The sequence below is a fragment of the Bactrocera neohumeralis genome, chromosome 2 (genome assembly GCF_024586455.1).
Source record: "Bactrocera neohumeralis isolate Rockhampton chromosome 2, APGP_CSIRO_Bneo_wtdbg2-racon-allhic-juicebox.fasta_v2, whole genome shotgun sequence".
In the NCBI taxonomy this organism is placed as follows: Eukaryota; Metazoa; Arthropoda; class Insecta; order Diptera; family Tephritidae; genus Bactrocera; species Bactrocera neohumeralis.
Window position 1 is genome coordinate 80,388,997 of NC_065919.1, and position 14,605 is coordinate 80,403,601.

Here is a 14,605-nt window from a genome sequence, read left to right on the forward strand (position 1 = left end):
GGAAAGAGGTCGTTGATGAATGAGCAAATCCAAAGTGAAAACGATGCTCATTGTCTTTTTTGACATCAAATGCATCGTCCACTATGAATTCGTTCCTCCTGAACAAATCGTCAACGCCAAGTTTTACGTAAAAGTCCTCAAAAGACTCAAACGAAGTGTCAATTGGGTCAAGACATCGCAGGCGATTGAAAGTTGCTCTTGTGAACAGGTACCTACCAAAGGCCGGCATCCCAAAGCTTCCGCAGCCGCCCTACAGCCCAGATGTGGGCCCCCGGTTGTTTTTTTGTTTCCTTGCCTGAATAGGCCGATGAAAGACAAGCATTTTAAGACAACAGAGGAGATCTAAGCAGCGTGCCCCTCGGCTCTCAAGACTATTCCGGAGTATGCCTTCCCTGACGCCTTCAATGCTCGGAAATCGCGCTGGCAGCGCTGCAACGACGCAGAAGGAGCCTATTTTGACAGGTTTTAAAGAATTGTAATGATTAGTTCAATAAATTTTTTAAAATCGACTCAGTTGTAATACTTTTCAGCAAAGACCTATAAATACTTACAAGAAAAATTTTGCATTTAACAAAGGTATTAAAGCTCCGGTGCAGCCGAAATTCATATTGAAAAGCATCCATCATTGCTTACAAATTACTGCGCGCTTACCCGCCACTCTTTTCAGCTTATTAAGTAATACGCAGCTTTGGTTAAGCAAATGCTCGCCAGATTACATTCAACCTGCCGTCTTTATCAAAACCTTACACTACTATCACCTCACCTGCCCAACAAGCCTCTCTTAACCGGTCGCTGCGCCTGGGAACAACTTAATTTGCGTTTTCGTTAATTTCAACGCGTATCTCAATTCAATTCGTTGCAATAATTGAGCAATTTCTCATTTAAATGAATTGCCAATTTCACGCAACGCCCCGCCAATAATACGGCGCACCAACACCGGACGTGCAGGCAGACACTCAGCCAACGAAGCACTCCGCTACACGAGCAGTTAGGCTGGAAGCCAGCCCAACCCGACCTGTCACATTCGATTGCAACCAATTTGGTCGGCACTAATAAATTGTCTTGAATTATTATCGCACGCTGTTGGCCCTCTTACCGCTCTAACAGCGTCGCCGCCGCCGCCACGTCACTCATCTTCAAATGCAATTATAATTATAAAACAATCAAAGCGCCAGCGAAAGCTACAACAACCGAGCGTTAACTGCACCAACAGTAGCGATAGCAATGAGGCATTTAGCACTGCCTGGCTTGAACGGGCAGGTTCCTTTGGATTATGCACTTCTTTATTTTTAAGGTTTTTTTGGGGTAAGTGGCACACTGCTGGCAGTAGCCGTTGGTTGTTTGCTCCTGCTGCACGCTGCCACCTGCCAACCGCCTGGCACTCACTTGCGGTCGCATGTAATGGGAACGCAAATTGAAGTCGCTTAATAAATCGAACAACCATGTTAATGTGGCCAATTTACAAAAAACGCCCAAGCAGCGCACAACGATCGACACCGCGATCGACGACGATCAATGATCGCCACTGCAGCGCTGGCAGGCATGGCAACACAGTGCCGCCACCACATAAAATCACTCTCGATTGCAATCGCACGCTGATGTGGCTGCCGCTGCCACAGACACAGCGCTGAAGGTGAGACCTTCAAGAATTTACGAGCCATACGCGCACCTACATAGATATGGCAAACGAACATTGGCATACAACGCGGTCTACGCAGGATGCAAGGCACAAATGAGAAGCCTGGCCTCTTGTTACGTGCGGCCACTGCGGTTTGCCAAATTGTGCGCTTGGGCAGGGCGACCAGCCAGTTGCGATCATCAGGTGATATTGGACGACTTCTAAATGGTGAGTTTATTCTTACCTTAAACTGCAAGTGCATTTATAGAGAGTGTGTGTGTGTGTGTGTGTATGTGTTTATTTAGCCCACTAGAGAATGAACTTGCCAAGTTGTTGCCACAGACCGCGGAGAAGCTGAGCGATTGCTCGAACGGATTAGCTGTTCGATGTGCACGGCAGACGTTGGGCCAAATTAAGTGGAATTGCGATCGCAGTCAGCGGTGGTGTCGTCAAGTCACGTGGTGTGCAAGTGTGTATGCGTCGCCGTTCGACCGGCATAAGTTAGTGTGCAGTGAATGCGTTCAGTTGGTCATACAGGTAGCATTTGGGGTGCCTTGTACGCTGGAGATGTTGATAAGCTTCTGGAATTGCTTGCTACTCAAAGTGGTTTCAATAATAAAGCCAGTCGAATGCGGTGCGGTTCGTAGCGCTTCCAAAGAAGGTTAAACGAAATAACAACAATGACAAACTCTTTGCGAGGTGGGACATCTAATTATTATAAATAAACCAATCGGACAATAAAGATCAGGCCAAATGATGCAGCTTGGTGTGGAGTGAAAAACAACAACAATGCTTGTTGTTGTTGTGGCAGTAGTTGTTAGGCATTTAGTTCGGACATTGTTGCGCATGGTGTTGCACAGCAGTAAGAACTTAATCGAAACGCTTCATCAACAATCCAAATGATTGAAGAATTGTATGGGTTCTCGGTAAGTAAGCTGTATACAGTTACCAGGGCATAAAGTTCCACCGAAGGTTTGTATTATGCTCGGAATTGTCGCTGGATCCTTTCCGCTCGCTTATTTCTGGCACTCGCTAAACGTGATCTACATCGACAATCTGTAGGGGCGCCAAATAGTCGCAGATCACAGGTATTATAGGGACGATTCCAGGACATAAATTTCCACCGAATCATGTTTGTAGCTGTCGCTGGATTCTTTCCGCCCGCTATTTTTGGTACTCGGAAGATGACAATCTGAAGACGCGGCAAATGGTCGCAGATATCAGGTATTATTGGGATGATTCGACGCAGAATTGCACAAAAAAAGTGACCCGGAGGAAAAACTACACCTACTCCGTGAAAACCCATCGCTTCACACCTTACCAGTTAGTCCAACATTGTTGTGGAATGGTCTGCAAAGAAAACGTCTTTTTCAAACGGGTCAAAGAAGTCTTTCTGAACGAGAAAGAACAACAATGTAGCCGACGAATTGGAGAGGTTGAAGGTATGATGGCAGCCGTTTGATATGCTCTAGAATCCTTTCGGAAATACGTTAAAGATCAGGGCTGAGATCAGCTTGTACGAATTAGAGTTTCGATGAGACTTCTTCCAAAATCCTTCCAAACTAATTCGTCTGCTTTTGGATAAAATAATTCAACAGTCTGATGCCCTACCGTATTCTTAACAGCAGTCATTAATCGACTTAAATTCAAGCAGGTAAAAATAATCTGCATTCTGGAAAAAATATAGTTATTTCTCGTGAACTGAACTGGAGAGAGTCTCGGTCGGTTAGTAAGAATACCTGCTAATACGTGTATATACATCCTTTAATGCATGCCACACCAAATCCTAACCCAATTTACTGCCTCATTTGCTATTGTTCCCATCTTTTTTTCGAAATACTTGTACTTTGTTGTTTGCATTCAAAAGGAGCTACAACGATGAGTGGGACGACAACGACGGCAACGACCTATCTGTGCATCTGACCGTGTGTTAAACTGCAAAAGATATCGGAATTGCAATATATTGCGGTCATACAAACCGCACTGCACCGCCACCCCTTAGCCACCGCCAAGTACTACGAGAAGAGTGCAAACCTTGCTCCACTTTGACTTCATGGCTGCGAGTCTGATGCGTTGTCGATTGAAAGCTGTGGCACGCTATCGCTTTAAGAACGCCAATAAGAAATTGTAGCAATTCGGTGAGCGGACTTGTGCGGGGAGTGTTGTAAGGTGGCGTGACATTGCATTAAATTGAGATTGGATTAGCCGCTTGACTAAATTGTGTGATGGCGATAGCGTTGATAGCACAGGTCGCAAGATGTTGCAATGTTGCGATGCTGCAGCAGCGCCGTCGTAAGTCCATACCGGAAGATCAAGATGCGGAGACAGAAGAAGTGGAAGGGGAGGCGTTGGTAACGATCTCGTATAATGACGATGATGATGATGATGGCGGCGGCTACCTCGCCTGCCACTGTGTTTGTGTCATTATGTTGGCGGTGGTAATGTTGCCATATCTCCACTTGCCATCACACAACGGTAAAACAATTGTGCGCGAAAGGCACAACGACAGCGCGGCAGCAGGTTGATACAATGGCAGTAATGGCGGCTACAGCTAACCGCCGCAGCGACAGCAAGTCGTCCGGTAGCCGTTTCGATAATTTGCTGCTGCATTCCAAGCGTATGTCTTCTTATCCCACATGTCAATCAAGTGCCTAATTATTCTTGCGGGTCCTAGCTGTCCCCCTCCCTCCCTATATGTAAGTCTGTATGCAAGTTCGTTTGTTTATTTGCTTTTATAGCTCGTTTGTCGTGCAGAACGATGATCCTTAGCTGTCTATCTGGGTATGTACATTATGTACCAGCATTTTGGCACATGCGGTATTCTGCGGATAATTGGATTGCCCCTTGAAAGCATATCAATTTCGATTTCAATACAATCAATACCATAAATAAGGAACTCGTAGTTATTTCGCGCGATTGCGTTTATCGATTCGGCTTATCAAACTTATATTTTTGGTCAACCTACAGGACCAAAGTATTAGGACTGAGTCGATTTAAAAAAAATGTATTAAACCAATCGTTACAATTCTTTAAACACTTCTTTTAAAAAATAGGCTCCTTTTGCGTCGCTGCAGCGCTGCCAGCACGATTTCCAAGTAATGAAGGCGTCATGGAAGGAATTCTCCGGAATAGCCTTGATAGCCGAGGTGCATGTTGCTTGAATCCGCTTTCATCGGCCTTTTGAGACAAGACAAACAAAAAAATTTGTCAGGGCCACATCTGCGCTATAGAGCGGCTGCAGAAGCGTTGGGATGTCGGTCTTGGTTAGGTAACTGTTCACAAGAAAGGCGGTATCTTGTCGGACCCGATTGACTCTTCGTTTGAGTCACTTGAGGACTTCCACGTAAAACTTGGCGTTGAGAAGGAACAAATACATGGTGGACGATGGCTTTGATGTCAAAACAGATAATGAGCATTGTTTTCACTTTGGGTTTGCCCATTCATCAGCGACCTCTTCCCGAACTAACGAACGCTGCACTTTCGGCTTGCACCACTCACAGAAACAAGTCGCGCGAAAATGTTTGTCCTGACTCTCCAGACAACTGCTCGGAGACAACTGACCATCCGTAAACGGTTTGGGATATTATTTATTCCTGTGAAAGTACATTCGATGCCATTATGTATGGAACTCCATTTCTTGTGCATGGCTACGCAGGGAACGCTTGTAGAAGTCCAGTCGCTGAGTCCTATTTTCGACGGTCGATATGCAATATCATGTTCGATATTCGTACGAAGTTCATCAATCGTCGCTGGCTTATTAGCATAGACCATAGACTTGACGTAGCCCCACAGAAAGAAGTACAACGGCGTCAGATCGCACGACCGGGGCGGCCAATTGACTGAGTCATATCGCGAGATAACATGTTCACCAAACTTGGTTTTCAATAAATCGATTGTGACAATCGCTGTGTGACTTGTGGTGTCACATATTGTCAAAGTCCATATAATCCAAATCGGGCCAAAATCATCACGGAAGAAGTACGGCCCAATGACGCCGCCGGACTATGAAACGCCTCAAACCTTAATTTTTTTTTGGGATGCAATGGTGACTCATAGAGTACGTGAGGATTGCTGCTACCCCAATAACGCAAATTTGCTTATTTACGAAGCAATGCAGCCAGAAATTAGCCTCATCGTTGAAGATGATTTTTCGATGAAAATCCGGATCATTTTCAAGTTGTTGTTCAGCCCAATTTGCGAGCATACGACAGTTCTGATGGTCAAGCGCCTTCACATCTTGCGTCTATTTGATCTTGTTAGAATTTAGACCAAGATCTTTTCGCGAAATTCGCCACATCGACGTCACAGAGATGCTCAAGGCTTGAGAACGACGAGTGGGAGGCGGATTTAGGTCTTCCTCAATTGATGCGCTAGCGGCAGCAATATTCTCGATACCACGGACATTTCTTTGTCTCACGGGCGCGGGAGCATTTTGTACCATGCTTGTGTATTCAAATTTTTCCTTAGACGCCCAATTGTTGATCTGACAGGACGATTATGACGACCATAAATTGAACGTAGCGCTCTTAAAGTTAAGGCCACTGACTCCGAATTTCCGTATTAAATTTTAATAATTTCGACTCGTTGTTGGATCGTATATCTTTCCATGATGAAATGACAAACCTTACTGAAGAGAAACGTCAAAAGAGCGGAAAAAAATATGGCGTCATTTGCTGTCCCTATCGGTTTACTTTTGTAGCGTCTTTATTGAAAAAGACGTTATTTGCTCTTTGAATTTGAGATAATTTTAGGCGGAAAAATCTTCCTCACCGCCAGATATTCTTTTTCGGAGGTCTTCCTGGATAACGGTATATTCTTTGTAATGGTAGTCGCAACACTAATAGGCTCATTTCAGTTCCTCTGGTAACTTTGTCTTTCACTTCTTTTTGAAAGCTTCCCATAAATATCCATCAGTCGTGAATAAAGAGACGACTGAGGAAAGTACGAACCAATATTTATATAACAACAACAAGGCACACATCTCAAATCGGGCCTTAACAGGAGCTTTAAGCTCCCAAAGCACTGTGTTCCCACAATGCAGCGCATCTGAGAGACAATTAAAAATCAGAAACGATTAGCACAATTTATTGCCAACCACAGCATGAAAGCAAATTATGCCACAACGCCGCAAATGGACAAGAGCAGGAAGTCCAAATTGAGACATTAGCCACATTGCACAACACCAACAACAAATTTTTCATGACACCAGCACGTCAAATGTTTTTCGTGCGTTTTTCAGTCGTTTTATAATGTAATAGTTGTGGTTGTTGTTGTTGGTGTTATTTTTGCTGTACTTAATGGCATTTACGAGTAAAGAGAAGCGATGGACTTGCTTGCCCATCAACTGTTTAACGATTATTTCAATCAAATAGTGGATAATTTTGAAATCAACGAGACACACAAACAAACACATACATACATATACATACACACTTTTATTTATACTCACATATGAACAGCAAAGCTGCGTTGATTCTTTTCCTTTTTCTTATTACTGTTTTTGTGTTGTTGCCAGTGTAAGTACTTAGGTGACGGCCAAATGAGCGAACGGACAAATGGCGAATAGCGAGTGCAATCCAATTAACTCCATAAAAAGGCAAACAGCGTCAATGTGAGCAAATTCATTGTCTCACCGCATTGGCGGTGCGGAGCATCAGCCTCACACCACTTGCACACATGCACACCTGTAACAGTTACAACAACACTACTGCTATGTGGTAGAGTAAACTTTACTAAAAGATACAACACAACAGTTGCTTACACTTTCATGGCTGGGCGCTGCAGGATTCGGCTTCCCCACCAGAGGTCGTCGCTGGCTGCCAGCGTCTACGCGTCATGGAGTTTTTCTAGTGGAAATTTGTAGCAAAACGTAAATACAGACAGACGCTCGAACAATAGCCAGAGATTTCACTAAAAGCCGATCAACAGCAACGAACGCATCTTTGCGCATGCGCAGAGCTCTATCTTTGGTCTTTATCTATGCGCAGTAATCAGCTGTGGTGGTGACAACGACTATGTAAAAGCGTAAGTTTTGGCAAATAGACATTGCCGTTAAACTCAACACCCAAATTATATTAAGAAATAATCAGCTGGATAGATGAAGAGAGCTTCCGAGGTAGCCTTAAGAAAACCCGCTTCTTCATGCGTCTCACTTTTATGTTTTTATTTTTTTTGAGTTAGACATTCTCACAACTGCTACAAATGGATAATGTGTGCAATGTTCAACAGAAGCCAGGTTCATGATGTTTCAAACTATCGAGTCTATGTAACCGGTGCAGACTCATATCAATGTCTGCTGAAGAACGATCGCTTGACCGCATTCCTCAACGGTATTTGGATATCTTCTACTTTGCTACAATAAGAAAAACCTTCACGAGGTTTACGTAAAAAATTGATCTGCAAGTAGCTACCGGCCAATTCGTACTCCATAAAAAGGCAAAGGCTTCTTACAAGCCTCCTCCCTTTCATTGATCAGGACATTGTCATCAGATAGTGCAACAGTACTTATATAGATGTGGACCATCTTTGGTTGCATAAAAACCATGTATCCAAAATTTATCGACCGACGTAATATCTAGAATCCGTGCAGAATCTACCTCTAGGAGGACATAACATTTGAATTCCGTTCCACAAATCTCCCATCCTAATGTCATTCATCATCTGATCACAATAATCTAAGCCAAATTTCGAGAGCCAAAACCAAAAAGTTTTCCATACAAGAACTTATGGTTGATTAATCAGTTTTTATGGCAGTCATATGCTATAGTGGTCCAATATTGGTGGTTCCGTGAAAACAGCAGTTTCTTCGATATCTCAAAAACTGAGAGATTAAATTGCTTATATAAAGACAGACGGACAACAGACAGCCGACATGTCTAAATTGAATCAGCTCGTCACTCTGATCATTTATATGTATATTGGATAGTCGAAAAAGTCTTTACTCTTTACTCCACTAAGGGAGTTCTGCATTGACCGAATTGATTCACTTTTGGTCTGCTGTTATCATTCGCTTCAGAAATGGTTCGATTTTATTTCGTTTCAGCAAAGAATCGCAGATGTTAATTCGGTCCATTAAATTTTTCACAGACAATTTATGTGGTACCCAAACATCGAGCTCCTTTTTGTAGCCAGACTTTTTTAAATGGTTCAAAAACGTTTGGTCTTAAGTTCCTTAGCGATGTCATGGCTGTTTATGTGACGGTCGTGGTCAATCTTTTCCACGATAGATCGACTTTATAGGGTCTCCTATATTTCCTTCTAGATGTTGCAAGCTTCATGACAATTTTAATATACCTTGTTTATACATATACTCGTATGAGACTACACTGCCCCGCAGAACTTTCGAATCAGAATTATGCAATACAATAATTATTAATGGTAGCTGAGTGAAAAGCATTCATTCTCTATTCAAAAAAGTGCTTGGCCAAGTATTAAGAATAACCTGATTTAGCTCCATGGGACTTCTGGCTATTCAGCAAACTCAAACGACCATTTCGAAGACACCGTTTTGAGTCAATTAAGCCATTAAACGTAAATCGCTACGCGCATTAAAAGCTATCCCGGAAATGGACTTTAACAACTGTTTCCAGGATTGGGAAAACGTTGGTGTATTGGGGCTTTGAGGTGGACGACTTAGATTTTGAAGAATAAATTAAGAGTTCTAAAATTATAACCAAAGTCTGACTATTTTTTGCTCATAGTAGTATATGATGAACTCTGTAAAACTGCTTAAGTGATCTAGGTTATCCTCACCAAAAAGTCCACACATCTCTTGGCACAAGAATTACATAGATGTATGAAGTAAAGCTTTACAAATCTAATATAAAATTGGAGCGCCATGTATTTTTGTAACACACAATCCATTTCACGAATTCAACCGAGAGCCAGTTTGTTGTTCGTACGATCACCAACTGATCTACTGATAATCGTGCGGCGATCAGCCAGCCGCTGCCATGGTTTTGTGATAATTTTTGCTATCGCAAGTGGTATGTGGTATGCACCATATTTGGTTGGCAATACGTTCACTGGTTGCACCATCATTTGCCATATCATGACGCTGTAGCTGCCACATAATTAGGTATTGAATATTTATGAATCGATTGCTGATGCTGTGGGAATGTGGCTGTCAGCAAATTAAGCGAAATATCACACAATATGTATATACTATATATCAATGTATATATATATGTATAGTATGTACCTTATAAATGAAAAGTTGTTGCAAATATGGCAAAATAGAAATGCGTACAAACAGTTAGAGGCTTACAGTGCCAGATTACAGTAATATCTGTTAGTGCCAACACTATGATTGTTCGAAGTTCATGAACTCTCGGAAGTCAAAACGCCAAATAAAAACATAAAAAACAATAAAGGGAAATCTCCACTCAAAAAAAAAGGAAAATTAGAGGAAGAAATAGTTGCGGTTTCCGGTTCCGGTATAGCTCTGGATGCACACATACAACACGAAACTATAATGGAAATAGAATGCAAGCCAAAAAGAATTAATTTCATTTAATAAAATTAAATATTCATCGTGGAATTTGTTTCCCTTATCATTTATGCATATTGCATGTGCTCCAGGATTGAAGACAATGACACGGGATTGCATCTGATGTAGAAAAGTCTTTTCTTAACATAATTTACTTTTAAAGAATACGAACGCTCATCGGCATAGACTCACCATTGCGTTTGAAACGGAAGTTGAAACATATTTACTTATACAAGAATGTACATATGTAGGAATCAGTATATTTTCTATAGACTCTGAAGCCATCGAACCTAAGGGTGATCTATTTCGAGGTTCCCTACTATTTTAAAGAAAAAACAGAACTTCAAATTTAATGGGGAATGCTTATTATAAGTAATTCGAAAGAACTTTATTTGGAATATGTTTTTTGAAGATCATCTCTATTAAATATTGGATGCGACTACGTCTCAGATGGTCTCTCCGTTAAGTCCAATTTTCGATGATTCGTTCGATCATTTAGACGCGTAACTAGCGAATGACAAACATGATGCTTTGACCCAAAGCCTGAATCGAAGCTGGGCTGGTCCACATAGACTTTAGGCTTTAAATATCCTCACAGTAAAAAGTTTAACGGTGTGATATCACAAGATCTTGATGACCAATCGACCGGCCCAAAACGTTAAATTATCTGAACACCGAAGAGTTCTCTCAATAAATCCATTCATTGATGCGCCATAATAAGGCAGTGACGCCGATTTGTTGAAACCAAATATCCCCGAGATCACGAGTTTCAATTTCAAACATCAAATATTCGGTTATCATAGCGCGATAACGGGCGCCATTGACGGTTACGTCGTCGTCGGCACCATTTTTGAGGAAATGTGGACCGAGGATTCCACCGGCCTACAAACCAAACGAAACCGTAGTTTTTTTCTGGATGAAATAGCAGCTCTTGAAACACTTCAGGTTGCTGTTCGTCCCTAGTGCGGCAACTTTGATTGTTCACTTACCCATTGAGCCAGAAATGGGCCTCATAGTTGAACAAAATTTGGCTCGAAAGAGCCCATAGAGTGAAGCGATTTCGCTTGGGAAGGTCGAGCGGATTCAGTTCTTGCTCAAGCAGTATTTTGTATGATTCAAACTTAAGATCTCGACGTAACATGCGCCCAGTCGGCGGCGAATCGACTCCCCACGGTTTTCGGGGCCTTCGATCTCCAAAACTGAAATCTACATAGTCAGCTATTCAAACTGCAGACATGGTCAACGCCGTTCACATGCCCCGTTGATTTTGCTAAAAGACTTGAATGAGTTAGACCACATTTACTAGTACTTAAAAACAGTAAAAAATTTGTTTTCATGAAAGTTACGGAAGTTTTCTCCACCCTTTACATATGCGCCTGCTGTCTAAATGTAGTATTATACATTCATTCATTTCATTGGGCGTGTAAGCTTCCAAAGAAAACTCTCCACAACTACCCGAAAACCTTGACGCATAATTTATTTCTTGAGAAATTTGAAAAAACCTTCATTGCCTTCGAAGTTTCTACGTCAAATTACTTAGAAATATTTTAAAAATTATTAGTAAACTAAAATACAAAACGGAAAAATCAAAAATATATAATTCGTTTCTCTCACTTGCATGTCCAACGCATAATTTTATTATATAAAAACAAATAAGCAAACAATATGAAGTCCCAAAGATTTATGTCAAATTACAAGTGCGAATGTTATGGCCATACATTTTGCAATTGTCCCGACAAGACGATGCAGAGCTCCATATTCATGGAGAATGTTTACGATGTCGCCGAGACCTTAGCACAGATAATGGTCATTTGTGGCATACATCAAGCAAAGGCTAAAGCCGCCATTGATGTGATCATTTACTCTTTCATACATTACGATGAAATACGGCATCGCATCGATACAGTGCCACGTAAGCGGCTCTGTAAAGAGGATCTCATACATGATCTCGGACGCAAGTGCTTGATGAGTCGCATGGAGGCGCAGCTCACTTACTCTATCATCAAGCGTGCTTTCAAAGTAAGAAAAACTAAAAGTGCTCGATCTAGTTACTCTAAAAATCTTGTTAACCTTTTTTATTTTTTGTTATTTCTCTCATTAAAGGCTTTCTATCATGGCACCAGTGAGGGTGGCATACGCAATCCGATGTTGGAGGCGCAAATGGTGCACTCACAGGAGTGTTTATGGGTGCACGCTGCCAAGCGCACCGCGCAAATCTATGCCAGTTACGAAGGCATGTTCTTTACAGCACAAAAGAATTATGAATCTTTAATTAAATGCGTCTACAAGAAGCTCTACGATCGCATGCAAAGTCGCTCCAGTCCGCTTGTATTGAGCGATTGCTCGTGTACGGGCTGTGTACAGCGTACCGTAGTTGAATTACCGAAGCCATCGAAAAGTATGTATAGCATGCATGGTCCCATCAATGAAGAAGACTCCACGAACTTGCGAGTTTTACCCGTTGTAAGCGGCAGTGACCTAGATCAGACTTGTGATGTGAAGGGGTATGTCTCCGCTAAAGGCTTACGAACGGATGATGGCACCGCTTCGAGTACGTCTGTAAATTTACCACGTTGTTATAAATGCAATTGTCCACGTTTGATATGCGATTGTGATGTGGAGCTGGAGACCGGTGTTGTAAATGTTGAATGTGGACAGGGACCGTACAAATGTCAATGGGTACGCATGGATGAGAATGATGAAGTACTAAAGAAGCCGTGCTTAGAATTGCCCGAAGAGCATGAGTGTCCCATCGATTGTGATGGTGAGAGTGCTATATGCGATCCCGAATGTGAATGCGATTGTGAGAGTTGTGAATGTCAACCAGAGGAATCGTCTGACTATGATGAACCGGAAACTGTCGACGAGAAGGCTGAGGAGGAGGAACAGTTTTCCATAGAACCGACGTCTTCAATTCAATGCAACACATCAGGTCATGGTTTACCTGGAGAGTATGATGATTGCCGCGTACCCATAGCTCATGTGGTCGAAGAGGAGGCTGAACAGCCGACAACCATTGCAACGGTAGTGGAGCATAAAAATGAGGGAAGTCTTACCAGCACTGAAGTAGCTGAGGATGTGGAGAATGAAACAGTGGAGATCAATAAGCTATTGGGAACAATGATTTAAATTTTGCAGTATTTACGACTGAATTTCGTTGGCAACTTGACAAATTAACGTTTCGAAAAACATATTCTTTGTAATGATTTTTGTGATATTAAAAAAAAAAAAACGATTAAAAATAGTAAACGTTTTAAAATGCTTGCCATTTTTGTCTAGAAACTACAAATGGAATTTAGTTGCTAAATTTGTCGATCTGGCTGAAAAGGACAGGAAAGTGGCGGGGTTTACAAGGTCTTTACAATGTTTGATGGCCTAGCTGAAAGCTGCATAGTTTTGAAGTTTGCAGGAATGATGTGAGATGTATGATCAAGATTCTGGCTGCCACTACTCTTGAAAAGAAATATCATGTCCGACTCTCTACAAGTTCTTGTTTAATTTTTGACGTCATACATCCAATTAATCCCGAGTATAGATGAAATGAGATAAATTGTTATGGATTGCACCGCGACCTAAGCTCTATTATGTCCTCTCCCAAGTTACAACGACCCACTTATCCCTCTTACATTGAAAAGTTTTGGTATACTGCTAGGTTCTAATGAGGCAATGTGATCCCTATTTGGAAACATGAATCCAAAAGCCTTTATCCTGCGTCTCAGACTGCTGTGCCGTCAATTAGTAGGTGTTCTGGTCTTCTGTGTCTGGTTTCAGGCTCCCTGTCGCAGTACCGGCAATTTGCACAAGACAAATAAGTGCTTCTTGAGCTTACAGTAATCATTGTAGAATGCGACAAGTGGTGTAAGTTGGCCCCTTGGTAAGTCATATTGAAACCTGCTGAGGTTATAACCAATTGCCAATACGTCTATTCCGAGTGTAGTTTGCCTGGTGCTCTACCATACCAGTTTTGATCCAGTAGACTATAATTTTGAAACTGTTTTTCAAATACTTAAAAAACAGTATTTTTCTTCTTTAATGGCGTGGACACCGCTTACGCGAGTATAGCCGAGGTAACAACAGTAAGGCTATTTTTCACTTTTCATTGGGGGCGTTTTTTACGTGGCGGGTCCCAAGCCCAGCGCACAATCCTTATGAGAGACTTAACCTAAAACTTTCAATACCATATCCTACCCGGTGATCACACCTTCGAAATTTTAAAACCACCATCATTGCAATTCACATCAAACTTTTTCGAACCGTATCGATAAACGTTACTTTGTCGCACGGTTATTGTGTGGTCGACTTTGCAGTACACCTCGGTCAAATAAAAAAATCTCTGGAAAGAGGAAATGAGAAAAAAATTAAAAAGTGTAAAACCAAAATTAAAAAAAAAACTCAAGTTAATTAGCATTTTTACAAAATTCCACAACTCCCATCTAAATAAGATTCAAGACGCAAGAAGGAACACATCAAATTAGTGAAAAAGTACTAACCATGTAAAC

At 41.8% G+C, this 14,605-nt stretch overlaps 1 protein-coding gene across 1 annotated transcript; it reads left to right on the forward strand.

The window, feature by feature from the left end:
* Window positions 1-11,630: 11,630 nt before the first annotated feature.
* On the forward strand, window positions 11,631-13,312 carry LOC126751597 (uncharacterized). Its single transcript, XM_050461985.1, has 2 exons — window positions 11,631-12,125; window positions 12,210-13,312. Exons 1-2 carry the CDS (start codon window positions 11,772-11,774, stop codon window positions 13,233-13,235), a joined length of 1,380 nt encoding a protein of 459 aa, XP_050317942.1. The 5' UTR covers window positions 11,631-11,771; the 3' UTR covers window positions 13,236-13,312.
* The last annotated feature ends 1,293 nt before the right edge of the window (window positions 13,313-14,605 follow it).